General features: G+C 48.0%; 1 protein-coding gene across 1 annotated transcript; it reads right to left on the bottom strand.

The window, feature by feature from the left end:
* Nucleotides 1-476: 476 nt before the first annotated feature.
* Nucleotides 477-27,407, bottom strand: cep295 (centrosomal protein 295). Its single transcript, XM_079732978.1, has 38 exons — nt 27,166-27,407; nt 26,483-26,683; nt 25,885-26,009; nt 24,964-25,057; nt 24,706-24,816; nt 24,165-24,305; nt 23,285-23,468; nt 22,824-23,042; nt 22,235-22,528; nt 21,735-21,820; nt 20,539-20,754; nt 19,660-19,733; nt 18,028-19,093; nt 17,567-17,768; nt 16,992-17,165; nt 14,509-14,703; nt 14,099-14,293; nt 12,415-12,624; nt 11,950-12,159; nt 11,496-11,705; nt 11,032-11,241; nt 10,582-10,791; nt 10,132-10,341; nt 9,782-9,891; nt 8,905-9,004; nt 7,609-7,965; nt 6,913-7,016; nt 6,108-6,558; nt 4,785-5,072; nt 4,080-4,370; nt 3,557-3,748; nt 3,274-3,432; nt 2,640-2,971; nt 2,413-2,523; nt 1,766-2,309; nt 1,477-1,573; nt 777-876; nt 477-600 (listed from the first exon to the last, which is right to left on the bottom strand). Exons 1-38 carry the CDS (start codon nt 27,265-27,267, stop codon nt 559-561), a joined length of 8,217 nt encoding a protein of 2,738 aa, XP_079589104.1. The 5' UTR covers nt 27,268-27,407; the 3' UTR covers nt 477-558.
* Between the last annotated feature and the right edge of the window lie 192 nt (nt 27,408-27,599).

The raw sequence follows: 27,599 nt of genomic DNA, 5'->3' as shown, positions 1-27,599 counted from the left end.
TGTATGAACAGAAACATCTGTCAGCAAGGAGTATACTTAACATCCTGCACCATCTTCAGTACCATGCGTGCAATGAAGGCAGGAATGATTGTCACTTTTTCCAATCAGAACTTAAAGTTTTATGGTTTTCAGAAAACCTGGGTATTTTGTTTGATCAGTAAATTGTTAACATTTAAAGTATACGTTTGATGTCAGAACGTCTCATCTTCACTGTGATTCAGTTGTGGCAACGAAAGGCAGACCATGTGACTTCCAATCTTGGAATTTCGTGAGGAACATGGCAAATGTTGACTGACTCAATCCAAATAATGAAAGTGTCTTTAACCTGCCTCCTTAACTTGTAAATGTATGAATAAAACAAAGATTGACGTTTATACTGTTGTGTCTATATATTCCTCAACAGAAGCATGTATATCCACAGAGGTCTGTTTATTAGCTTATTAAAAAAAGGACACTTCAAAGTAAAATTCAACAGGTAGGAAGTTACTTAAATATGCTTTATTACTCCTTCAATAAGTTAACAAATGTACAAAATGTAAAAATAAAATAGAAAAATTATCATTGTGCAGTCTGCTTGGCTCGAAGTTTCTGTAAAGTTTTCTGTAAAGAGGAAAAGTAGTTTCAAATTTAAATTACAAAAAATTATTTCAGATAAACAGCCCTACATAACGGTCAGGATTAAAGGTCAAAACAACATAACATGTTATGACATGTTATGACATGTCACGACTGAAATAATTCAGTCGTGTCACAAAAGAAAGGACTCCGTAATGTACCTGGTGGAACTCCTTGGCCTTGAGGCGGTTCTGGGCGTAGCTCTCTTGCCTGCTCTTCACCTCCCTCTGCTGCTTCACCTCCTCCAGCCGACCATACAACCTGCTTCCCCCAGACACCACCCGCTTAGAATATACAGACCATCAACCTACACCAACCTCTTAGAATATACTGACCAGAGATAGACCAACCAACACCACCCTGACACCAACCTCTGAGAACATACTGACCAACACTAACTTTGTGTAGGTCGTCAATATTTACAAACATTAGACACATTGGCTTCGATAATACCAGGTGCAATAGGGGTGGTCAAAACCTATGTCACTGGCTTCAGCCATTTTTGCACAGCCAGTAGAGAATGGAACAAAAACTGTTTTTAGCTGGGAGTAGCAAAGAAAAAATAAATAAATCATATTTTAGCAACTTTAACAACTCCGGCAACTAGTCAAAATGAAGACAGATGATCAACACGTTGTGAGACCCAAAATGACTATTCAAATTAAAAAAGTTTTGGGGTTTACCTTCCCTTTAACGGGAGAGGGAATGTATTCTTGTTTTATTATGAAAAATAAACAAGTACGGCATACAGCTCCCAAATGGCTACACTCACATTAACTACTCTGCAGCTCATAAACTGGTTGTGGATTAATTGTTTCTAGTAGCATCGTAAAGCATGTGCTCTCTTCAGATGTGGCGTACCTCCGCGTTCTCAGCTGCATCTCCAAGCCCTCCAGCTTCTTCTGGGATGGCGTGCACGTCCTCACCTCTTCCCAACCCTTCATCCCAGCATTGCTCACTGAGGAAGAGGAGGAGGCAGAGGTTCCAAGCCAAAGTCAGGATGGGGGTAGTGGTGATTGAAATATATTGTATGTTCATATATGTAATTTGAGTTACTTATACAGAATTTCTACAGGGATTAAAAAAAAATAAAATCACATTGAAGTATCTTGCTTGCCAACAGGAACACTTGTAGAAAACAGAAGAGTACCTGGGGATGGGTGTTTGGGTTTTCCTTCAGGCCTTGAAGCAGGGACAACAGCTGTCTGGACCGGAACCACCATGGTCTTGATCGGGGGTTCTTTGGTCTTTGAGCTGACCAGTTGACCTAGGGCCTGGCCTTTAGACCTTGGGCGGTCTTCAGGCCTGACCTGGCCCGGATGAGGCCCGGTTGGGCTGTGGATCAGCTTGGTCTTAGAGCGATTCTGGACAGACTGGGTCTTGGCCTGGGTGAGTTGGGGTGGCTTGCCTTGGGTCTGGCTGTGTTGGGGTGGCGTGCCTTTGGTGTTGCTGGGTTGTGGTGGATTGCCTTGGGTGTTGCTGGGCTGGGTCTTGGCCAGGACTCGTTTGGCCCTGATCTCCTCCACCCTGAGTGCAGACCTCTGGATCAGGGCCAGGCGCTTCCTCTGGAAGGCCTCTTGGAGACCCCCAGCGGGACCCGCCTGGGGCTCCAGAACCACACCTGGCTGGGACTGTGGACTCTCTTGTGTAGCAGGTGGGTCTTCCTCCTCAGGTAAGAGTGTTGAATCAACTTCCTGAGGGAAGAAAAGGAAAAACATGAGAACCTTGAGGACAAGAAGCAGTAATATCTAAACACAGTTCATCAAAGGATGACCGATTGATCAGTGGGCTGGTTACCTGTTCCTCATCCTCAGTGGCCGTGGTGTCCGGGCCGAGCATGCTTTCGTCACTCAGGCTCACCAGCGTGATCTCAGACTGCTCCAGGATCCCCTTCTCCCAAGCCGTCCCCTGATTTGAGGAGAGAAACGACACCACAGTCAATGACGTCAAATCCAATGTTTAAAAATAATATGTATTTACCACCCTGGGGTGAAACTCCAGTACAAATAAAAACAACCACATACTATTATTTGATCCCAGATAGGAGTGTCACTCTTCAGGTTAAACCCCGGCTGGTTGGTCGGTTCTTTGCTGGTCGAGTCGCGCGCTGGAACCAATCGCTTGCATCCATCAGTCTCGTCCCCCTCCCCCAACATCAGCTCCTCCCCCTCCTCAGGAGACTCGAGAAGGACGGACAGTGGCTGGGAGGAGGTGAGCTGGCAGAAGGAGTCCAGACAGGAAGAGATGGGCACCTCCTCCTCCTCCTCCCCCTCCTGGGCTCTTGGGTGTTCTGGGGAGGGGTCGACCAAGGACCCCTGGTCCTCCTCTTCTGACAGGTGCGGGGAGAGCGGCGGATCTGCAGGTGAAAGGTGGAGCCATGTCTTTTAGACATCACTTGTCTTTGAGACATCAGTAATTACGTGGCAATTAAGGGACTAAGCACATTGACATCTGGGGAAAAGTTGCTATTTACCTGGCTATTTACGATGCAGAACAAATTTAGCTAAACCAAATTTGGGTTTGAGTGGACATTAATATTAACTGCAACATATTTAGTGTTTAGAATCAGCAAGTATTGTCGGAAACAAAATAAGTTATTTGCTACTTTAACAGCCTTCAAAATTGATGACATATTCATGACTTGAACTCGGGCCACACCTGCAGACGCCGCCTCCTCCCGTCCCGTGGACTGGTGACTTCCCTCCGGGGAGCTGGGCATTTCCTGTTGTGGCAGGTGAAAAGTCATGGAGGGTTCGAGGGACTCGTTGAGGGTCACCTGGGCCAGGAGGGGATGGAAGGAGTCCTGATCTGCAAACCCTGAAGGAGGAACCAGATCCAGCGGGAGCTTACCACACAGGAGCACGTCAGCAGCAGGGACCAAAGGCTAGTAATGAATGCTTTCTTTTCTTATTTCTTCATCATCATCATCGTCGGGACCAACCTTCAGAGCATGCTGGGTCCTGCTGCAGGAGGTCGCTGGGGCCCGTCAGGGGTGGCCGGGCCCGTGTGTCCGGGACCTCCGGCTCAGGGACTGCGCTGAGGTCTGGGGCTACGGCCGCCTGGGGAGACCCACCGGTGCCGTCGCGAGGTCCTCTGTTCAGTCGGGTCTGGTCCGTTCGGTAGCTGCCGTAACCTGGAGGTACCGGCACAGTGGTTGGTACGTGTCGGACCGGACGTGTAGAATGAAGGGACGCCGCTTGCTTGGTCAAAACAAAGTCCATTTCACAGACCCATGCACTTAACATAAGCCACTCTTTATCCATCTCAAATTGCTTTCATTGCAACAGCAAAAAGAAGAAAGTAAAGAAGAAAGTAGCTTACATAGTACTAATGAAAAACATACTAATGAAAAATTTACATGTAAATTATAGATGGAGGAAGACAAAGAACAGTCAATGCTCCATTATCCATTAAGTAAGTGACAGTAATATGTTAAAAGAGGAAAAACAAGAGCATTCCTGTACCCGAGCTTCCGGCAGCCTGCCCGCCCGACTCGTCCAGCTGGCCAATCAAAGGCCTCATCCCGCCCTCCTCCCGTCTGTCATCTAGCCACAGCGATGACTGATCAAATTCCAGCCGTCTAATCAGCTGGCCATCGCTGGGCTGATGGGAGCTGGGCTGGTGAGGAGGGCCGAGGGAAGCAGAGGGCTGGCGGTGGGAGGACTCTGGGACCTGGACTGGGTCTTGGGAGGCAGGTGGAGGAGGAGCCACCAGGACCGACTCAACAGAGCCCAGACTGCTGCTGCTGCTCTCACCTTCAGACCAGAAGAGGAGACATGTTCTAACCATCAGACCAGAGGTTAAAACATGTTCTACAAACAAGCAGTCATGGCTTCCGCTTGGTTAAAATCCATTGAGGCCCCAGTTCGAGAGGTAGCAGCGTCAAGGTTTGATTACCTGAACACGCGCCACTATGTTGAATGGGTGAGCGGTTACTTTACAAATGGGAATAGATTACCATTTGGAGCTGTTGTGTTGTTACTTAGGAAAGTAACATTTCAACTAGTAGGCCAAATTATCTAAAAATATAATAATCATGTAATTAAAAACAGAGCAAACATGAAGTACAACCATCTATACAAACATAAGAACGTATTTTACAGGGAAAACATGTATAGTACGTTTGAGCATGTGTTGGACAGTATAAAGCAAGACCCTTCTTCCTGTACCTGAGCATCCGGCTGCCTGCACGGCCGAATCGTATAACTGGCCAATCAGGGGCTTCATCCCGCCCTCCTCCGGTCCATCATCCAGCCACAAGGACGTCGCCTCCAATCCTGGCTGGCCAATCAGCTGGCTGGCGTAGTGGTCCTGCCCACTGCTGGGCCAATGGGAGCTGGGCTGGTGAGGAGGATGGGCCGCAGAAGGTTGGTGGAGGGGGGATTCTGGGGCAGGTGGGTCTTCTAGGACCTGGACTGGCTCTGATCCTGTAGGATCCACACTGCTGCAGGGACCACCTGTGAAGACCAGCAGGTTTAAAGATTATGACCCTGAACCCAGGGGCTGAAGCTCAGCTCCTGGACGCCTGATCAAATCACGTCAGCATACAACTCCCTGACAAGCCACTGAAGCAGTCACCACAGTAAGTTCTCAGAAGACATCTGGCCCTTATGGGTTGAGGTTAAACTCGCAATGTTGACTTGAAGAAATAATCCATGCTCTTTCATTTTGATTGTCAGGCTGTCTTAAATACCATCCAGCAAAGAATGACAAGGGCATGACAATGTCAATATCCTTGTGAAAGATGAAAAATCTGTCACACGGACGGACGGACAGACAGACAAAGAGCTCCACCAAAAATTCATTTCAATAACAGTAAAGGTAAATCATGGCTCAAAAAACATGTAAGCACACTCGCACACATGGACAAAAAACACACAAACACACAAGAGCTCAGTTCAAGTGTAGAAACATCATTAGGTGCAAAATACTTGCACTTTAAAGTTATGGTACATCATCGCTCATCACAGACACACATTCACAACCCACTAGAAAATGTGGAGAATGTTGTTAATCTGCGTTGAAGCTGTACCATAGGTTTGTGAAGATCCTTGCTGCGACTCAGACACGACGTGTCTCTGCAGAGCTGCCTGCATTATACTTCCAAGTTGTTTATGTGCACACAAGGGGGCAGCAAAAAAAACAACCTGCTGGCCGCTCAACATATCAGGTATAACTTGACGGGGTCCTCTGCAGAGAACGGCAACGTGTTGCTATGATCTGGGAGTGCGTATCTTCGTGTACGCGTAGGTCATTGACCAGCTAAAGTAGCGTCTGAAGTGTGATTCGTCCTTCAGGACCCTAAACTGTTGCTTTGTTACTTAGTTCAAGTCTTGTATTGGACTCACTGCATGCCATTATCTTTAAGCGGAGGCACAACAGCTACTTTAGAGAAGGGTCAAATGATTCAAAAGTATTACTATTGTAACATCGGGGCAGAATAAGGATGCATTGTGATTTTTACATCAAACAGTAATAACACCTTTTTGTACCTGTGCTTCCTGGTCTCTGGACGCCCGACTCATCCAACTGACCAATCAGAGGCCTCATCCTGCTCTCCTCCTGTGCTTCGTCGAACAACACCGACGACTGCTCCAACCCCAGCCGACCCATCAGCTGGCTGGAGTAAAAGTCCCGCCCGCCACTTGACCAAAGGGAGCAGGGCTGGTGAGAGAGGCGATCGATCATGCGGCTCATCGTGGAATCCCACACACCCTGATTAGCTCCCGCACGCACAGACGGGCCTGGAAGCTGCCCAATCATGGAGGATTGGGCCGATGGCTGACCAATGAGGCGCGCCACAGCCGAGTGCCGCCCCTCTGCGGCCAGACAGGATGACTGATCCGCCAGCTGACCAATCAGAGGCCTGAATGAGATGTCCTGAACCAATGAGACGCTTTCAGAGAACTGCTCCAGAATTTGGTGGACGGCGTTGTCCCACTCCTGACAAAAAAAAGAAAAACAAGAAACAATGAAGACGTCTGACCAAGTCAGAATCAGAAAACTTTATTGATCCCCGGGGGGAAATTGGTTCGTTCCAGGTGCTCCGTACAAATAGAAATTACAAGCATAGAAGATAAGATTATAAAATAGAAAATTATAAATAAAAAATTAATAAAAGTAAGAATAAAGTAAGAAGTGGACATCTAAGTGAAAGTGGACATCTCTTAGTGGGTTATATTCACAAATTTACAATACAATAAGTGAAGGGGAGTAAGGGAGGGAGGGAGTGAGGGAGGTGAAATCAAAGGCAAACATGTGAATGACCGCGTTGGTGAGCGAGTATGGTGGTCTCACCAGGCCAGGCCTTGGTGGAGGCGTCTCAGTGAGGGGAGTCGCCTGGGTATGGACCCGAGCAGGACTCTGTGGGACCTGGTTCTCCTCCAGGGCTATAGATGACCCTGGAGGGAGAGGCGAGGAAGTTGTCGCTTTATTGCCTTAAAATCAGGTCTACCTCAAGGGGTCGATTTTATACACTTGGAACTTAATGTGTATATATTTATTTCATCTACATTTCTGCAATCATTATTTGGGTTCAGGTTCTTCAGTTTTACCCATGACGCACACATTCACACAAACAGTCATACAGAGCTCAGTTCAAGTGTAGAAAAATCATTTTGTGCACTTCAATAACAGTAATGTTGCATCATCGCTCAGTACACACAACAGCCACAGACACACACACACACACACACACACACACACACACACTGACACCCACGACAAAAAAACAGGCACACACACACACACACACACACACGCACAGAGCTCAGTTCAAGTGTAGAAAGATCATTATGTGCACTAAACGTGCACTTCAACAATGGTAATGTCACATCATCGCTCAAATGTGCAATTATGAAGCTCAGAAGAGCATAAACTTTGTGTCCACAGCAAGGTTATGGCGTGATGACGACTATTAATGCCGTGGCCGTGCGAGGACTTCACGAACAGCGCATCATGACTCACTTAAACTCCCCTTTGGTGGACCCTTACCTGTGGTGTCCGCACTGCTGCAGAGGGAGGCATTGAGCTCTCTGGTGTACTTGTCTATGATGCGCTGGATGCTGCTTTCATGGAACAAAGCAGCTACGGCCCGGCCAGGGGACGTTTCTGAGCCTGGGGATGTTTCGGGACCTGGGGACGATTCAGGGCCAGGGGACGTCTGGGGGCCCATGGAGAAGGAGGGGCCTGGAGACGATGAGGGGCCCTGGGAGTCCGCCACAGACGATAGCGCCGCACTGCAGGAGCCGCGGCTGGACAGGGCCGACGGGGGGGAGACGGCCGTAAGGAAGCCATCGGTCGGGGTTACCGGTCGTATAAGCTCCGCCACTGAGTGGGGCTCAGAGACGTCTGTGTGGGGAGGGGGAAATCAGTTCCACTTGTCTAGACATTTCGATGTAGAGCTGCACTACAAAGTGTTCAACAAACAAAGCAACACAAGGAGTTTGGAACAACACTACGCAATGAGCAATCCCAGAGATCCAATAAGGAGGGAGAAGATGTTCTAGTGGACTTAGGGTTATCAAAAAAGAATAACAAAGACAGATCAAGATTCCCTCGGTTCATTGGTCAGACCCTAGAGTGGCAAAAACACGCACCTTCGGGTAGAGCCCATGGGACCTATGAGATCCAAAAATTTGAATGGTTTCAATGGAGAGAAAGTAATTATTTTCAGGTCCCAGTCTTTATATGCCCCAGATTACACCTATGTTGTTTGTGGATTTATATGATTATATGATTTTTCATGTCAAGAGTTTGACCGTTTGTGTAATTGTTCAGTTAAAGGCTGTAGAGAAAACACAACGAGAAAGACTACACGTCTCGTATGTGACGTCACGCTCCCTGCGACTGGCGTGGACAAGACCGACAATCTCCCCATCGGCATAACTGAAACTCTCCACATGCCCCGACTTATGTTTTTCACCTCTTTCGATGCTTTTATTCTCCCCTTGGAAACAAACAGTGAAGAGGAGCAGAGAGATCTCCATGTCTGTACCAGAGTTCCAAGTGCAGGTGGTGACGTATATCATTCGCGTCGAGAGCAGCGAAGAGCTGTAGTTCACAAAGCAGCCTCACACAAAACCTAACATTATCAAACTTCTTTGATAAAATTATCATTTAAATCAACAAACATTATATGTGTAATCCAGGGCATATAAAGACTGGGACCAGAAAATAATTACTTTCTCTCCATTGAAACCCATTCATATTTTTCGATCTCATAGGTCCCATGGGCTCTACTGGAAGGGGCATGACTTCGCCACTCTATTCACGCGTGAACAGGCATACCTGTGTGGGCGGAGTTGTGTTCAGGGTCAGTGGTGACGTAGCTCCCGGTGGAGAGGCTGGTGGAGGAGAAGGAGTCGGGATAGGCCGGCCTACCAGCAGACTGACAAAAAGGGATCAAAAACACATGGAGAAATGCGTACATAAGGGACAGGGAAACTGACATATCACCCCACGGACTAAAAGTGTCCAAAGACCCAAAGCTCTCCTAGTATATAATGTTTGGATTTCAGCGGAATAATATATGTATACATTTATTTCATCTACAATACTTATATGGGTTGGGGTTCTTCAGTTTTACCCATGAAACACATTCACACAAACAGTCATACAGAGCTCAGTTCAAGTGTAGAAAAATCATTTTGTGCACTTAACGTGCACTTCAATAACAGTAATTTCACATCATCGCTCAGTACACAGACACACAAAAACAGGCAGACAAACATACACGACAAAAAATAAACAGGCACACACAAACAAGCAAACGCACAGAGCTCAGTTCAAGTGTAGAGAGATCATTTGTGCACTAAACGTGCACTTCAACAGTAAGGTTACATCATCGCTCAAGTGTGCAATTATGAAGGTCAGGCGTAACAAACATCCTGTCAACAGCAAGGTTATGGCTTGATGGCGACTATTAAAGCCATGGCCGTGCAAGGACAAATCAAAACAAATATCCAAATATTCAGAACCAGCACGCTTTTAGAGAGAAGCATGGCGTACTCCCATGAGGCCTCGGATGACTGTTTGTTAGTTAGGTTTTTTTTGTGACGTGGACCAAATTTTCACCACAGTTACCCACTCTTAATATCGGCCAAGTGGAGTGCGGAGTGCTAGTGTAGAGTGGTAGGCGGTATTGGGAAAAGGGACACCATGTTACCTCGGAGTTGGCAGTGTAGGCGCTGCCGACGGAACCCGGAGACACGGAAGAACCGGACGACGGTCCTCCCTGCTCACATAGCCCCCAGGAGGGCCCGGAGGGACCGGGCTCTGGGGAGATGGAACGTAAACTCAACCTCTGCTTTGTATTCACAAGACATGGCATTCTACGAATCACACGCACTACAGAAACATACGCACAGAGCTCAGGTCAGCGGAGTGACTATCATTACATACACTTGACGTGCAATTCAAAAAAAAGTAATGTTACATCATCGCCCAGCAAACACACACACACACACACCCCAAGAACAAACCAAGACATCGTGGCCGGACTGTACCACTACCCACCTGTCTCAGGGGGCTGTTCCAGCAGCCTCTTCCTCCAGGACAGCTCAGTGGACTGCTCTGAGGCAGGGAGGGGGTTACAGAGCGCAGACCTCTGCTCTACGTGGGTCAGCAGAGCTCCAGGTCTCTGGTGTCTGTCCAAGGACCCAGGGGCCCCTACTGCAGCGAGGGGCTGCTCAAATGGCCCCCAGGAGGGCCCTGAGGGACCGGGCTCTGGGGAGATGGAACGTAAACTCAACCTCTGCTTTGTATTCACAAGACATGGCATTTTATGAATTACACGCACTACAGAAACACACGCACAGAGCTCAGGTCAGCGGAGTGACTATCATTACATACACTTGACGTGCAATTCAAAAAAAAGTAATGTTACATCATCGCCCAGCAAACACACACACACACACACCCCAAGAACAAACCAAGACATCGTGGCCGGACTGTACCACTACCCACCTGTCTCAGGGGGCTGTTCCAGCAGCCTCTTCCTCCAGGACAGCTCAGTGGACTGCTCTGAGGCAGGGAGGGGGTTACAGAGCGCAGACCTCTGCTCTACGTGGGTCAGCAGAGCTCCAGGTCTCTGGTGTCTGTCCAAGGACCCAGGGGCCCCTACTGCAGCGAGGGGCTGCTCAAATGGCCCCCAGGAGGGCCCTGAGGGACCGGGCTCTGGGGAGATGGAACGTAAACTCAACCTCTGCTTTGTATTCACAAGACATGGCATTTTATGAATCACACGCACTACAGAAACACACGCACAGAGCTCAGGTCAGCGGAGTGACTATCATTACATACACTTGACGTGCAATTCAAAAAAAAGTAATGTTACATCATCGCCCAGCAAACACACACACACACACACCCCAAGAACAAACCAAGACATCGTGGCCGGACTGTACCACTACCCACCTGTCTCAGGGGGCTGTTCCAGCAGCCTCTTCCTCCAGGACAGCTCAGTGGACTGCTCTGAGGCAGGGAGGGGGTTACAGAGCGCAGACCTCTGCTCTACGTGGGTCAGCAGAGCTCCAGGTCTCTGGTGTCTGTCCAAGGACCCAGGGGCCCCTACTGCAGCGAGGGGCTGCTCAAATGGCCCCCAGGAGGGCCCTGAGGGACCGGGCTCTGGGGAGATGGAACGTAAACTCAACCTCTGCTTTGTATTCACAAGACATGGCATTTTATGAATCACACGCACTACAGAAACACACGCACAGAGCTCAGGTCAGCGGAGTGACTATCATTACATACACTTGACGTGCAATTCAAAAAAAAGTAATGTTACATCATCGCCCAGCAAACACACACAACCACACACACACACACACACACACCAAGAACAAACCAAGACATCGTGGCCGGACTGTACCACTACCCACCTGTCTCAGGGGGCTGTTCCAGCAGCCTCTTCCTCCAGGACAGCTCAGTGGACTGCTCTGAGGCAGGGAGGGGGCTACAGACCGCAGACCTCTGCTCTACGTGGGTCAGCAGAGCTCCAGGTCTCTGGTGTCTGTCCAAGGACCCAGGGGCCCCTACTGCAGCGAGGGGCTGCTCAAATGGCCCCCAGGAGGGCCTGGAGGGACCGGGCTCTGGGGAGATTGAACGTAAACTAAACCTCTGCTTTGTATTCACAAGACATGGCATTTTATGAATCACACGCACTACAGAAACACACGCACAGAGCTCAGGTCAGCGGAGTGACTATCATTACATACACTTGACGTGCAATTCAAAAAAAAGTAATGTTACATCATCGCCCAGCAAACACACACACACACACACACACACCAAGAACAAACCAAGACATTGTGGCCGGACTGTACCACTACCCACCTGTCTCAGGGGGCTGTTCCAGCAGCCTCTTCCTCCAGGACAGCTCAGTGGACTGCTCTGAGGCAGGGAGGGGGCTACAGACCACAGACCTCTTCTCTACGTGGGTTAGCAGAGCTCCAGGTCTCTGGTGTCTGTCCAAGGACCCAGGGGCCCCTACTGTGTCGAGGGGCTGCTCAAATGGCCCCCAGGAGGGCCTGGAGGCACCGGGCTCTAGGGAGATGGAACGTAAACTCAACCTCTGCTTTGTATTCAAAAGACTTGGCATTTTACGAATCACACGCACTACAGAAACACACACACAGAGCTCAGGTCAGCGGAGTGACTATCATTACATACACTTGACGTGCAATTCAAAAAAAAAGTAATGTTACATCATCGCCCAGCAAACACACACAACCACACACACACACACACACACACCAAGAACAAACCAAGACATCGTGGCCGGACGGTACCACTACCCACCAGTCTCAGGGGGCTGTTCCAGCAGCCTCTTCTTCCAGGACAGCTCAGTGGACTGCTCTGAGGCAGGGAGGGGGCTACAGACCACAGACCTCTTCTCTACGTGGGTCAGCAGAGCTCCAGGTCTCTGGTGTCTGTCCAAGGACCCAGGGGCCCCTACTGTGTCGAGGGGCTGCTCAAATGGCCCCCAGGAGGGCCTGGAGGGACCGGGCTCTGGGGAGATGGAACGTAAACTCAACCTCTGCTTTGTATTCACAAGACATGGCATTTTACGAATCACACGCACTACAGAAACACACGCACAGAGCTCAGGTCAGCGGAGTGACTATCATTACATACACTTAACGTGCAATTCAAAAAAAAGTAATGTTACATCATCGCTCCACACACAGTGGCCGGACTGTACTAGGGCTGCACAATATATCGAATTTTTATCGCGACGACGATATTGGCGTCCCACGATGACCCGTAGTGTTCTCGCGATATTTTTTTTGAATAATGCAACCGCAAAAAAAAGTAAACCAAAAAAGAAACTAGCCCCGCCCATGCAGTATACGCTGTACGTCCGCTGCAAAGCAAACCAAGCGCTCCCTGTACACCTATCTGCGACTGTGCAGCGACGCAAAGCCTGAAAAAGACTAGCGATTACTTTGAAAGACACAAACACAATTACAATGTCCGACACAGTTGAGGTCGAAGAGGTCGTCCCTCGTCGCGGATCTTCTTCCGTTATATGGAAATATTTTGGATTTAGGGCAAGTGATACAAACCAGCAAAAAACAATGTGCAAAGGGTGCCGGAGAGTTGTGGCTGCGTCGCAAGGCAACACAGCAAATTTATTCAGCCACCTGAATAGCCACAGAATAGAATATGAGGATTGCATGAAGGCCAGTGTTGCATCGGCTGCTAACGTCAGCTGTCCCGGTACCTCGTCAGCTGCAGCTCAGACTTCAAAAAAAGTTAGCGCGTACAGCGCAACACCGTATGCTTCCCAAGTCACAACGACACACAGAAATCACCGGTGCAATTACTTTCCATTTGGCAAAAGATGTGTGTCCAATAAATACCGTCAGCAATGAAGGGTTTAAAAAAATGGTTAACATACTGGACAAAAGGTATGTAATCCCCTCGCGAAATCAATTTTCCAGAGTAGCATTCCCTGCGTTGTATGCAAAACGCAGAGAAGAAATGGAGAGGGATCTCACAGCTGTCGAGTACTTTGCCACCGCCACTGACCTATGGTCAAGTAGAACGATGGAACCGTACATGAGCTTGACAGTTCATTTCATCTATGATGATTTTGCGTTGCAGAGTAGATTGCTGCAAACGGCATTTTTCCCGCAAGATCACACTGGAGAGTTAATTCCCCAGGGACTGAGGGAAGCGATGGCCTCTTGGGGCTTGCAGGAGGACAGACTTGTCTGCATTACAACACAGGGCCGTAGCACCAAATTCTGGGCCCTGTATACAAGAGGTACTGATGGGGCCCCCCCCGGAGAATTGTTGATGGGGCGGGGGGGGAGCGCGTGAGCACAGTGTGTGGCTCCTACCACTAGGGGGTGGTAGAAATTCGAAAGATTTTTTTTTCCAATGAATAATCATGGTAAATAATCGTGATATCAATATTGATCAAAATAATCGTGAAAATCATTTTGGCAATAATCGTGCAGCCCTAACCACTACCAACCTTTCTCAGGCCTCTTCTTCCAGGACAGCTCAGTGGACTGCTCTGAGGCAGGGAGGGGCCTACAGACCACAGACCTCTTCTCTACGTGGGTCAGCAGAGCTCCAGGTCTCTGATGTCTGTCCAAGGACCCAGGGGCCCCTACTGCGGCGAGGGGCTGCTCAAATGGCCCCCAGGAGGGCCTGGAGGGACCGGGCTCTGGGGAGATGGAATGTCAACTCAACCTCTGCTTTGTATTCACAAGACATGGCATTCTACGAATCACACGCACTTCAGAAACACACGCACAGAGCTCAGGTCAGCGGAGTGACTATCATTACATACACTTAACGTGCAATTCAAAAAAAAGTAATGTTACATCATCGCTCCACACACACACACACACGCCGTGGCCGGACTGTACCACTACCCACCAGTCTCAGGGGGCTGTTCCAGCAGCCTCTTCCTCCAGGACAGCTCAGTGGACTGCTCTGAGTCGGGGAGGGGGCTACAGACGGCAGACCTCTCCTCTATGTGGGTCAGCAGAGCTCCAGGTCTCTGATGTCTGTCCCAGGACCCAGGGGTCCCTACTGCTGCGAGGGTCTGCGACCCCAAGACATCCTCCGGCCCTGAGAAACACAAAGATATTAAACAAAAGCTTTTATTCAGGCTTTTGTCCAAAGACACTTACAACAGGTGTATTAAACCATGAAAATAAAACCAAGAAAATGCAAGAATCATGCAATTCATCAGTGTTTTTATATTGCCATCTAAAATCGTCTTACTAGTTACCATTTATGCATTTTTCATCCAGGTCAACTTTAAGTGAATTCAGAGCCATGTCTTTAAGAAAGTACTACAGAAACACACGCATAGAGCTCAGTTCAGCGGAGAGACCATCATTACCTTACTTAACGTGCAATTCAAGAGTAATGTTACATCATCGCCACACACACACACACACACACACACACACACACACACACACACACACAAACACACACACACCTGAACTGAAATTTGAAGTTTAAATGATATAACAGATGTATTGTCTGCCTTCTCATTGGTACAATAGCTAAAAAGGGCTGAACTTGCTAAAAGAGATAAAATTGTACGGTGAAAGGGCTGAAATGTTACAGGGCGCTGCCATGTTGGATTTCAACAATCAGCTACGTCACTGGCATGGTAACCTACTCCTACTCTGTGGCTCTAGCGGCCATAGCAGGTAATGAGTCAGGCTCCAACAGTCGCTGAAATGGCTACGGAAAAGCAAACAACCAGGTCTGCAGGAGGATCATCTTATTGCATTGCCCCTGGCTGCATTAATGAATTATATAGGGCCAAGGCAGCTGGGGTGATCATACATTTATACAGGCTACCTTTGAATAGGAAACCAGCCCTTAATACATGGCTGGCAGCCTTAAAACTAACTAACCCTCCGATGTCAATCAGCCCCTGTCATTTCAATCTCCACAAGCTAGCACTCCGACCATAAAGTGTATAAACTATTACTCCGACGAGATCACAGATCTATGTTTCCAAGCTGCTAATTAAACCACGGCGGGTCTGTAAACAGAAGTTCCACAAATGTCCCTTTCTTTTCTCACCCTGTTGTTAGCCGACTAGCCGATTGCTGATGCAGAGGGAGTTAAGTTCGAAGAAGTAGTTTCATAGTAAGATGTATCTGTTCAATATCCATCTGTGCAATATCCATCAACATCCACCAGAAAGTAAACCTCCAACATCCACCTAAAGTAAACGTGACACTCGTGAATCCGCCTCGCATCTATGCTCAGCCGTGGGTGTATCTCCCAAAGTGCATCTAACATGTCTTTCAGGTCCCGTACACCCGGAGCCGATTTTTTTGTGAAACCTTGTCTTTAATAACCATGTTATTAGGCAGATATTAAACCATGTTCTGTAATAGGTCCATTGTCCGTGGGGGGTTTCAAATAAAACCGGACCTATGCGGTTTCGTGTTAGGATTCGTGTGGACGCCTGAAGCGACGTTAGAGTTGCGTTGAAAGTTACAGGGTTTTTTTTGTATTATTTTTATAGCTTTAAATACAGCCCCTTGGTCAATTTAATTACTAACTACATTTAAAAGTATTTCTACTCCATCTAAAAGGTTAAACAACTAGTATCTCCTCCTCGACTTGAAAGTTGTTATACAGCGCGCAGGCTGGATGCGCGCAGGCTTGATGCGCTCCACTTATTTTTTATGGAGAACTAGCGCCTTGAATATGTAGGTACTACAGCGTTTGTACAGCTCGTTGCGTTTCTGCAATGAGTCGGTCTTTACGGAGATATTCCTGAAACGCATCAAAGGAAAACGGAGGGGGAATGATCGTTTTCGCCTTGTTACTTGGTTGCTATTTTTGGGGCGCTCCAGTGTCTCCGCTCGGACGTTCCTTGGAGAGAGCATGGCCACTTCCAAAACCTCTCTCTCGCCGCACAGCATCCGAAATGCCCTATGCATGGTTATGCAACCTAATCCCACCATTAGATGGTCATGGTTGACCGGGACCTCTCGGCAAAAAACCGATTCAATGGCAGTGTCCATGCTCCGGCAGCACCCACACACACACACCAGTCACACGATCCGAAGGTGGAGCTGGAGCCTGAAATTGATCCCTCTCCACCGGGTGGCAGTCGGACACTACAGGCATGTCCCTCACAGGCTTAAACGCGTAATCAGCCATATTAAAAATCACAATTTTCCGCCATGGAGTGTAGAAGACGTTCGCGTGTCTGCAGCAACGAACTAGTCCTACCATGCCAGTGACGTCATCGGCGCTCTAATACTAAAAGACACATTTTCTTTTAGTTATGTCTTACATTTGGATAGGGCAATCTCTTTATCATCCTGCCGTACATTGACCCCATTGGGTCTCCTCTCTCCAGCTCAGCCCCTCACCTGTGGCCACAAGGCTGCGCTCCCGCGGCGTCTCCACCTCCTGGATGGCACTCAGCTCGTGTTGCCCAGGCAATGTCACCATGGCGCCGAGCTTCACACGGGTCAGTGGGGGCTTCTGGGCCCGAGCTGCCCCCCAGGACTGGGAAGGCCAACCGACATGCAGAGGGGCAGGATCTGGACCAAAAGAAAGAAAGAAAAAAAAAAAGATATAGGACATAACACTCATGGCCAAGCTGCTGATTTCAGTGAGATGTTGATAGCTGAAATCAGCGAAACGGCACACAGATAACTTGGAACACAACTTGGCAATGTTCCATGAGCTTCTCTCATCGACACGGAAGCCAACTTGCACAGCAGTGAAGAGAAAGATAAGCTAGATAAGAGATACAATGTGCTTTTGTTAATCCTACACAGGAAAAAGGGGTATCAAGTATTAATTCCAGACCACAAAATCAAAGCACTTCTATAAAGAGCTCTAGCCAAGCTTTGGCTCTAGGCTAGCCAGGACCTAGCCTGCCCTAGGCGGAAGCCAGCATTAACCTGGCGCTGGTGAAACGAGAGCGTGGGGGACTCACCGCTGGCATGAGGAGATGGGGTGCAGGGGGCTGGCTGGGGTTGTTCCTCTAGGTGAGACAGAGACCCCCCGTGAGACTCCTCGATGGCCCTGAGGAGAGAGGAGAGGAGACTCAGGCGGCCCCGGCCCACCTCCTCCTCCTCCTCCTCCTCCTCCTCCTCGCCTGTCGCGGGCGGTTCAGCTATCGGAAGAGCCCCTGGGCCCTGGACCAACAGTCAAGACCATTTAATTATAAAACACATTGCACACACACTATATCAAATAGTCTCAAATTTAATATATTGCCATAGAGAAAAAGTGGAAAAAGCAGGCAGGGTTTAAAGGAGTCCAGCGAAGGAGCAGAAGTAACATGATGGAAGGGCAGTCTATGAGCAACATTTAACTTAAATTAGTCCTCGTTTCCCATCAATACACTCTATTTTCAGCAGGTTATCTAGGCGTTACTGAGGTAGGTGAACCCACTTGTGTCTCTGTGTTGATCAAAGCCTGCAGTGCCTCCCTCTGCCTCCTCATCTGCTCCCTCTGCTCCTCATCATGTCTCTTTTGCTCCTCCTCTCTTTGTAGCTCTTCCCGTCTCCATCTCTCCTCCTCCAGCCTCCGTTGCTCTTCGTGTCTCTGTTGCTCCTCCCGTCTCCGTCTCTCCTCCTGTGTGCATCTCTCCTCCTCTGCCTTTCTCCAACTCTCCATCTCCCATCTCCGTTGTGCCTCATGGCTGCATCTATCCGCCTCCCTTCTCCGTTGCTCCTCCTCTTGCTTCAGGAGCTGCTGCTCCACCTCCTCCCTTCGCTCCTGCATCCGCCGGTGGGCCTCCAGCAGCTTAAACCTCTGCCTCTCCACATCTCCTTTCCTAAGGCCCAGAGAAGCCTGCGCCACGGGGTGACCTCGTAGAAAACTCTGAGGCTTGGCTGAGGCCTGCCCAGCCGGTGGAGCTACCGGCCCAAGGAGTGGGACTGGATCGGTATCAAGACGGGGTTCCCGGGTGTCGAGTTTGGAGCTCTGCCGCACACCTGTAGTGACATTCTCTGCTGTCCTGAGTGGACGGTGAGTGAAAGGGTTCGGGGCGGCCGGCGGCGATCTCAGACTCTCTGGGAGGTGCCCCGTTGCCCGCTCCATGATGCTGTCGGTCAGCCAGGCTGAGAGGCCTGCTCTATGGGCAGGAGGAGGCCCGTTTGCATTGTCCTCTGGCGAGACCTGGGGGAAGCGAGTCGGGTCTCGGGTCAGGATGGGTCCTGGATGCAGGTCGGGGCGTCGGGGCGGTGGAGGGGTCTTCGAGGCATCTGACCGCCGGGCGAGGATCTCTCGCATGGCCGAGGGTGGGACTGCACGCTCAGTAGGGCGGGGTACAGCTGGGGGGGTGGCCACCGGTACGGCAGTCTTAGCCGACAGATTGAGAGGAGGATGGAGGGCGAGGCCTGCGGGGGGCCCTGTGGGGGGCCTGGGCAGGATGGCCGTGCTGTGGCGGATCCGAAGCGCCCGCTGGTACTGCTCCAGACGCTGCCGGGCCACCTCCACCGACCGCTGGTGGACCCTTTAGCAAAATAACAAAATAAGCATTATAGCACACCAAAAAGAGGTATAAACCATGACCAGGCTGGCTATATACAGGGCTGATAGGCATTGAAATTATCAATAAAAGGAGCGGAACTAGCACACCATGTAGCCGATGCAACAATACGTTTTTATTGCATAAAAGTGTAAAGTGCTACCCAAAGTGTGTGCACAACGTCTTCAGTCCCATTCAGACCATCCTCAGTGCAAACATACAAAGGTAAAAGACTTCCTTATATAGACTATGCCTAGTTGGTGGCAGACATGTCAATCAAAAGGTCAGGTAGGTTGACGTGTTGACTAGACATTTTAAAAAGGCACCGCTCACCTATTTTCACTTTTCTTGACAACATACATGGCTCTATCAGGCCTGTATATAGTAATTCAATTATTTAAATTAATTTAATTGTACTTGAGGTAAATGCAGACAGGGATGGATACATACCATACATATCATACATGTGATAACAAGAAAGAAACAGAATAAACTCTTCAAGTGGCAACTATTGCATGACTTCAACTGTCTGTTTCGGCAGTCACACACACCTGTTCTGCTCCAGGAGGCGCTGTTGGTGCTGTCGGATGCGGCTGCTGTGATCCTTCACAGTGGAGCCCTCTAGCTGTGGGAACAAGATAAGCAAGATGTCTTTATTATGGACAGATAGACGCAGGTTGGTTGTGACCGTCCCGAGCCGTCTTGCATCCCCGTTTCTGCTGGCCTCCGTTCTCCTTCCAGGGAAGCTGAATGCCTGGCTCCTCCCACCTCATTGAGGGATTGAACTCACCTGCCGGAAGCCTTCATAATATAGGGGAATCTAACATGGCCTCCATCTCTCCCACCTGAAGTGCTGGTGCCTGCCTGGCATCCAACAGGGTTTTGTTTGGGTTTTTGGTTCTGTTCCTTTAGCTTTCGTTGCTTACTCTTAGTTTAAATGAACATTTAGTTCAATATCACTCAAACACCACACTACTGATTACTGATTTATTGTTTACAGTTAACTTTGATATTAAATAAAATAAACAGACATTTAACTCTTAAAACATTTAAAGTTTATTGTTTGATCACCAATCTCTGCAGACTAGCTGAAGGAATCCAAACCCCTAACTGCTCTTTGATGATATGCATCATAAAATCACTCTCGTCTCCTATAAATCTCCATTGAATTTGTGACTTGTGGCTGTAGTAATAAGAACAAAGCTTTACACAGTGTGACCTAACCCTGCTTTCACCCCCTTACATTTAATTCAACCCTCTTGACATCATAAGCATCCACCAAGATGTATTATCGATATGATCAGCAAACCAGCCGGCCCAGTGGACTGTAGTAAGCACTAGTTGGTACTGATCTAGCCATCATTCACCTGGGATTGGGTTTTCCAGGACAGAAGATAAAATTGAGGAACATTTGTTCTGGAAGGCCTTACCTCAGAGGCAGCAGGAGGAGGAGCATCAGAGTTAGCTTCCTGGTCGTGGGCAGGTACCTCTGGTGCCTGGAGAGAGACATCCTGGTTGACGGCGGCCTGCATGGCCTCCCTCTGCCGCTGGGCGTCCAGCAGCATGCCCTCCAGCCGCGACTTCTGCTCCTCCAGTTCCTCCAGCAGAACCATCTGCTGCCGCTTCTCCCGCTCCAGCGCCGCCTCCTGGAAGCCGCGGGGAGGATCCAGAACACATCAGAGCCCCTCTTGGACGGGGAGGTCATGTCCCTGTGAGGCGGTGTGTTTGTGTGCCTGCGTGACAATCAAATCTGTCTGACTGCACACCGTTTGCTTTCTGCTCTCTCTTAGGTTATTTTGAGCCAGTCAAAATTCTTCCTACATTGTCCACAAACAATGTGTTCGCGAAGGCTAGAGTGGACACGTTACCTCTTGAGACTAATAGACTGGGAAAGACAAGTTTTTCCCAACGTCTCTGGTTAAAGAAGCATGAGTCTACTTCCTCCTTGCCTAGTCGACTTCGGAGTGTGTGTATGTGTGTGTGTGTGTGTGGTTAATGGCTTGTCTCGCCTGGCCTGAGTCAGTCTGATCAGGCTCAGGGGCTGCCCATGTTGCACCACAGCTGTGGTGCATTGAGCAATTGATGCACACAAGATAAACCAGCCACACATTACCACACACACACACACACACACACACACAAAAACACACATAACAGAATGAAACATGGAATGCATGTATTATTTTACCACCTTAATAGTTTATTCAATATCAACCTGAGAAATGGTTAGGTTCTGAGAAAGGTGTCTATAAGCCATCTCCCTAGCCTGGTTTCACTGGGTTGCAAACTGCAATCCCCTGGGCCCACTCATACATGGAAGCCTGAGAGGCGGGACTAACGAGGTAACGATGCAACACCTAATGTGAATTAACTCTCCATCAATCCAAGTGCATTTGAGAGCACAAGCATATCTGCAGGAACTTGTCTTTATGTGACTCCTAGTGCAAAGCACTATAGGGTTGGGAGGGAGCTATAAAATTAAACATACCCTTCTTAAAATAACATAACTGTTTAAAACGCTTCACTTTTGGTTAACATTAAAACGTGTCACGAGGCTCTTTTGGCGAGGGTGTGAGAGACATTTCATTCCTCTGGTTAAGGTGAGGGTTGTAATGTTGGAACATACCCTTTCCTTCCACTCCTGCATCCTGCTAGAGAGGACCTCTGCAGGGAGTGGCGCCAGCACAGACTCCTCTCCTGTGGTCTCCAACACTGCTTACACACCCAAAACAAACACACTTTAAATATCTGCACTGAATGGAAAATAAATGATCAACGAAGAGCAAACAAACTGAAAACGAGCCAAATATCTGGCACATACTGAGCCTTGCATGCCTGACAGCATAAACCATTCCAACTGGTCCCGCTTTGGGTTTAATAAAATATGTTTCTTAATCATCAAATTACCCGTTTGATTCTCACCTGCAGTAGTTGCTGCTTTTACTACCGATGCTACTAATGTCCTTCCCTCTCTCTATTTAAACCAATTGACTGTCTCTCTTCACTGTGCTGTCCAAAAAGGAACAAAAGCCCCTCAAATTGTATAAAAATGAAAAAGCATATTTATAATAAAAACATTGATCAAGATAACGTGAGCGACTTTGCACATCCCCCCACCCAACGCACCAGAGGCAGGCTCCGGGAGGAGCTGGGGGCTGGAAGCCACTCTCCCTGGCTCCTCTACGGACAGAGACCCTGTGTCGATGGAGGAGTCCCGCTCTGGTTCTTCATCCGGCTGGACCGGCGGCTGACAGGCCGCAGCAGAGGAGATGAGGTTGGGTTCCTGGGGGTGGTCTCTGCCCTGGTCACTCCTGGTCCTGATGGGCTCCACAACATGGTCCCACCCCTTGTCTCTCTGGGTCCTGATACGATTCAGAAGTTTCCGCAGTGCCTGTCGATGGGCCGGTTGGGGCGGTTCCACTGAAAATCGAGAAATAAAAAAGGGGTTCAGCTCATGGCGACAGATGATGCAGGAGTATAATTTGGACCTTGAAACCCTTGACTCTGTTAAACATCGTGTCTCAACAGGAGCCATGTCTGTCCTGAATCAAAATTAGGAATTTCTTACAGTCCCAAGCATGCTCCTCAAGATGAACAACAATGACCAAATAACTTACAACAATTGACATATCTATGTTCCTATACTTACAAAATGGAGGCGGTCATTGTGATGTGAAGTCATGATGCACAAGCCCTATAGACATGTCTCCTTCACCTCGCTCTGTAGCCGGTCCTGGATGCTGCCCGTTGCCATGGTGACCGGCTTCGGTCTCCGGGGTGACCTCCAGGGGCGAGACCTCCAGGGGCGTGACCTCCAGGGGCGTGTCCTCGCCGTCGTCCACAGTTACATCCAGCTCCTGGTCCTGACTGGAGGTGGTGGATGGAGCCGGCAGGGGCTCCGGGACCAGCTTGAGAACCAGGTCACCCTTCACTCCTGAGGAGGGGAGGGGGGATGGGGAGGGAGAGGGAGAGAGAGAGAGAGACACAGACAGACAGACAGACAGACAGACAGACAGACAGACAGACAGACAGACAGACAGACAGACAGACAGACAGACAGACAGACAGAGAGAGATCAGGCTTAGAAGGAGGGCTATGCTCATTTGGTTGAAAGTCCAATTCCAAATGAAAAAAGAAAACGCTTGACACGATCGACGTATTAAATACAAGCCTCACTCCTCTCCCCGGTGTACATGTCCTCGAAGGCAAACTCCATGTCCCTCTGACCATCCTCCCTAGCCTCCCGCCTCCGGTGGAGAGGCTGGAAGATCTGCGCGGGCATCTGGGCCACCTGCTGCCTCCTCCGCAGCAGCTCCGTCTGCTGCATGTGCTCCAGCTCCACCACCAAGCGCTCCCGGTCCTACCACACATACCGAGTTATAATGCACATAACACACATAGTTAGAATTCGCATACCGTATGGACCTACCGGACATATAAATAGTTATAATACTCATAATGTACATATATACCACCATATATACCATATAATGATGCTATGCTCATCCTTTTAAAAAATACCCAGAGGGGGCAGTGCCAGCCAGATGTTTGTCACTCCAGGAGTGAGCACATTCCATGCACTTTTAAGAAATCTCACGTTTAAATTTATGAAACGATTGGAGGAATCTGGAAATAGTATCATTGTGGTACTTGTAAATCCCACTCTGAGCTGTGTACCTCCAGCCTGAGGGCTGAAATGTTTGTATATTAACTGACTTTTTATATTTTTGTATTGTATTTGTCTTGTACTATTTATTGACCTGAAATAAAGTCTGAAATAAAGTTTTCATATTCATATACCAAACAGAAAAACATAGTTATAATACTATTAAAGTTATGATACTGTATATACACATAGCAGAAGAATGTGAGGATGTCATTTCGATACCCGCACATGCCTTTTTGCTCTCTGTATAATTTACTATGTGCGTATATTTGGCCATAGCGGGCAAACTCAAATAGTTCTCCAAGTATTGAGTAACGACTGAATGACTGTAATGACTGGATAGTAAATAGCATTGCTATGGTGATAGCAGAAGTGAGAGGCTCCGGTCACCTGAGTCAGCTGTTCTCTCTTCAGAGCGGACCTCCCTCGGAGACGCGCCTTCTCTTGCTGCTCCTCCCGCTGCCGCTCCGCCTCGCTCCTCCACTCCAGCAGCCTCCGGGCCTCCTGCTGCGCCTCCTCATGGGCGTCGGGCTGGAGGGCATGTGCATGGGGAACAGACCAGTCAGCTAATCAGGATGATGAAAACAGGAGGGCGTGCTTTACTGCCAATCTCTGTTTACATGGCTAGAATGCTGCATTAAATTGTCGTTTGATATCCTTCAATGCTGCCCTTTTCTATTCTGGGATCATCTTGCCTCTGAGTTAAGAGGATCAGATGCAGAGTTCGGAACCAGATACGAGCTGGTTTCGAGCCAATGTGAGGTGTTGTGCTGTTCTTGCTGCCTGCAGCGTGAACAAGCTCTGAGCTAACCCAAACACTATCTCAAGTATCGGGGACAACGCTCACTTCCTGATACTGGGACCGTCCTTCTCTGCCATTGGTTCGGGGGTGAATAAACCCAGCTTTGTAATTGGTGGAATATTAAATCACCTGAGTAGCAGCGACCTCCCTATCCACGGTGGGCTCCAGACAGTGATGGTGCGTTGCTGAGAACCCACTGACGTTAGATCTCCCAGCATGAGGCCTGTTCTCTTCAATGGTCTGCTCAAACAGATTAAGAAATTATTAAATCATGCAGCATTTCCAAAGACAAACGTCAGCAGAATTTAATAAACGTCTGTTGTTTGATTTTGTATTATGTGTGTTGTATTTGTTGTGAATGGGTAACCATGGAGTGGTCAGCATCACCTCAATGGGGTGTGGAGGAGGTACGGGGAGGCTGGCCACCCTGGCAGCACGCTCCCGCTCTGCCTGCAGGGCCTTTCTCCTGGCGTTAGCTGGACTGCAGACAGAGAACACAACTAGTGGGTCAAACCACCAACACAGTCCAAACAGATTAGCTACCATAGTATAAGATAATATTTATCTGTGTGGAATTTCAGGCACTACAGGAGCAACAATGTCAAAGACAAAAACTGTGCCAGTCAAAATAAATAAAACAACAATATTTATATAAAATAACAACATCTCCGCAATATATACACCTCTGGGATCAGGACATAGAGCTGGCTATTGGGATTGAGTAATACTAATTGTTGGAGCAATTTAGAGGTCTTTTGTGTTGAATATTTTTAAGTAAATATATTTTGAGTCTATGTATATTTATGCATTTTGTGATGATGTGGTGATTAGTCCTTTGGACGCAATATTTGACATATTATTTTACATTGAAAAGTCATTTTTTGTACAATACTAAGAACCCTGTTTTGGCCGCGAAAACAGTTACATTGTTTGGAGTCTTTATGTTTCGTTATTTCCTGGAAAGTCAACAGGAGTTATTGCTTAATAAATGAATCAACACAAAGTTAAACACTCTCTGTGCTTGCTTCCCAAGAAATGCGTGTCGGACTATCTCTGCCTCAGGAACAAATAGGGCGAACAAAGGGTTTGTCACTTCACTAATATAGTGCAGTAAAAAGCATTAGCAATGAAGTGTGTGTAAAAAAGTAATATTAAACAATTTTACAGAATAAATCAAATATATATAACACTCTATGAAGGAGCAGACTAAGACAGAAATGGTAATTAATTAATCCCTGACCAAAAATTCTTGGATTATTAAGGCTAATAAATAACCCAACAAAGTTTACACCCAAGTGTGGTTCTTACCGGTTGTGCTCCTCCTGGTCTTTGTGCCTTTGGGATGTGAGCTCCTTCAGGGCTTCTCTGTAGCGCTGCTTGGCCTTCACCTGGTTCTCCTCAGCGTGCTGGGCCATGGCCTCCCAGTCGGGCTCCTTGAGCAACACAAACATACGTTCGTAGACTGTTAATGGGGAAGCTACCGGTATTGTGATGTAATGCCGTGGTAAGAACAAGTTTGTTATGTATATTTTGTGCAAATGCACACTGTTTTTGTATTGTCGTGTGTGTACAGACTGCATATTTATTTCATTTGCATACATGCATTTTTTCTTTTGCCTACATACATTTGTGTATACATATGTAAATTTGTCTGGCTTTCTTGCCTTACAGTACAATTGGGTTTCATATGTTTTCCTTTAAATGTATTGTATTTTCTTTAATCTTGAAAGGAGTAATTGTTGCATAAATAGTTCCCCCATGGGAACAATAAAGTTATTTTAAGTCTTAACCGTAAACAGTTTTTCTTTGGACAAAAGCTAAATCTCTAAAAGTAAACTCAAAATTACAGACGTTGTTTAAAAAGCGGAAGACTCATGATATCTTCAGACGGGACGCCCCGACTCACATTTTCCTTGGCGCTGCGGTGCCCCTGTCCCAGCAGGCGGAGGCTCTCCTCATACAACCTCTGCAGAGCTTGGATCTTCTCCCTCTGCTGAAGCTCCCAGTCTTGCCTGAGCTCCTCTGCCAGCAGCTGGAGCTCCCTCTCCCGTCTCCTCTGCACATCGGTCCTGATGTGGAGAGCATTGGTGCGTGCCTGCTCCCGCACCTGCACAACAGAGAGGACCAGATCAGTCGAGATTATCCTACTGCATCTGGTATCAGAAAGAAGAGTTTGGGACTATAATTAAGGGTTATACAAATACAATGTGCTTGACTTTATTCTGTATGTTTTACAAGAGCCACCTGATAAAACAACTGCTTCATGACATGAGCATACATGATCATCAGGTACGGCAACGCGGCTAAACAATTACAATTCCCCACCTCGTTTTCAACATGACATGGACTTAGCGTCTCGAAGTGTGCAACTGGGAAGCGCAGCAATGACTGCAATACGAATACATGAGACCAAGGATGAAGGAACCATTGCTTATATATTTGTTTTTTGTTTGCACTGCTATGAACAGTAGGTTGCACTTGTTTGACGGTTGAGTATGATTGAAATCCAAGAAACAAATTGTATGGCCTTCAACGAATTCTGCTCGTTGTTCTCTGATTTGCATTGGACACACAACTGTTTTTCCTTACCTGCTGTATCCGTATCTTTCTCCTCCTGTCTTGTTCCTCTCGGATGAGCTGCGACTCTTCATTAGGACTCAGCCTGAGCCGCCTGAGCGTCTTCCTCTTCATCACCACTGCGTTTAGTTTTAGTATGCAGTAGGGACGCAACACTGCATAGCCGTCGTGAACCTTAAAACATCATAACTGCAGCCATTCTGTTTAAAAGCTGAGTAATACAGATACAACAATACATTAGGGTGTGTTTCGGTTCGTCCTAAATCCATGCCAACAAGAGAACGTTGCGCGTCCTGGTACGTCACATCCTGTTGTTTGAAATGCCCGCTTTCCGGCCGCCCTTCCTCGACGGTAGCCAATCAGCTCACTCATATACAATAAACAACACATAATAATAACAATAAAATAAAAAAATGGGTATTATCTTTTATCCTATGGTGTAAATA

This window comes from Pollachius pollachius (genome assembly GCF_949987615.1).
Source record: "Pollachius pollachius genome assembly, chromosome: 3".
In the NCBI taxonomy this organism is placed as follows: domain Eukaryota; kingdom Metazoa; phylum Chordata; class Actinopteri; order Gadiformes; family Gadidae; genus Pollachius; species Pollachius pollachius.
The sequence above is the reverse complement of the archived record's forward strand: the minus strand, read 5'-3'. Positions and strand labels throughout refer to the sequence as shown.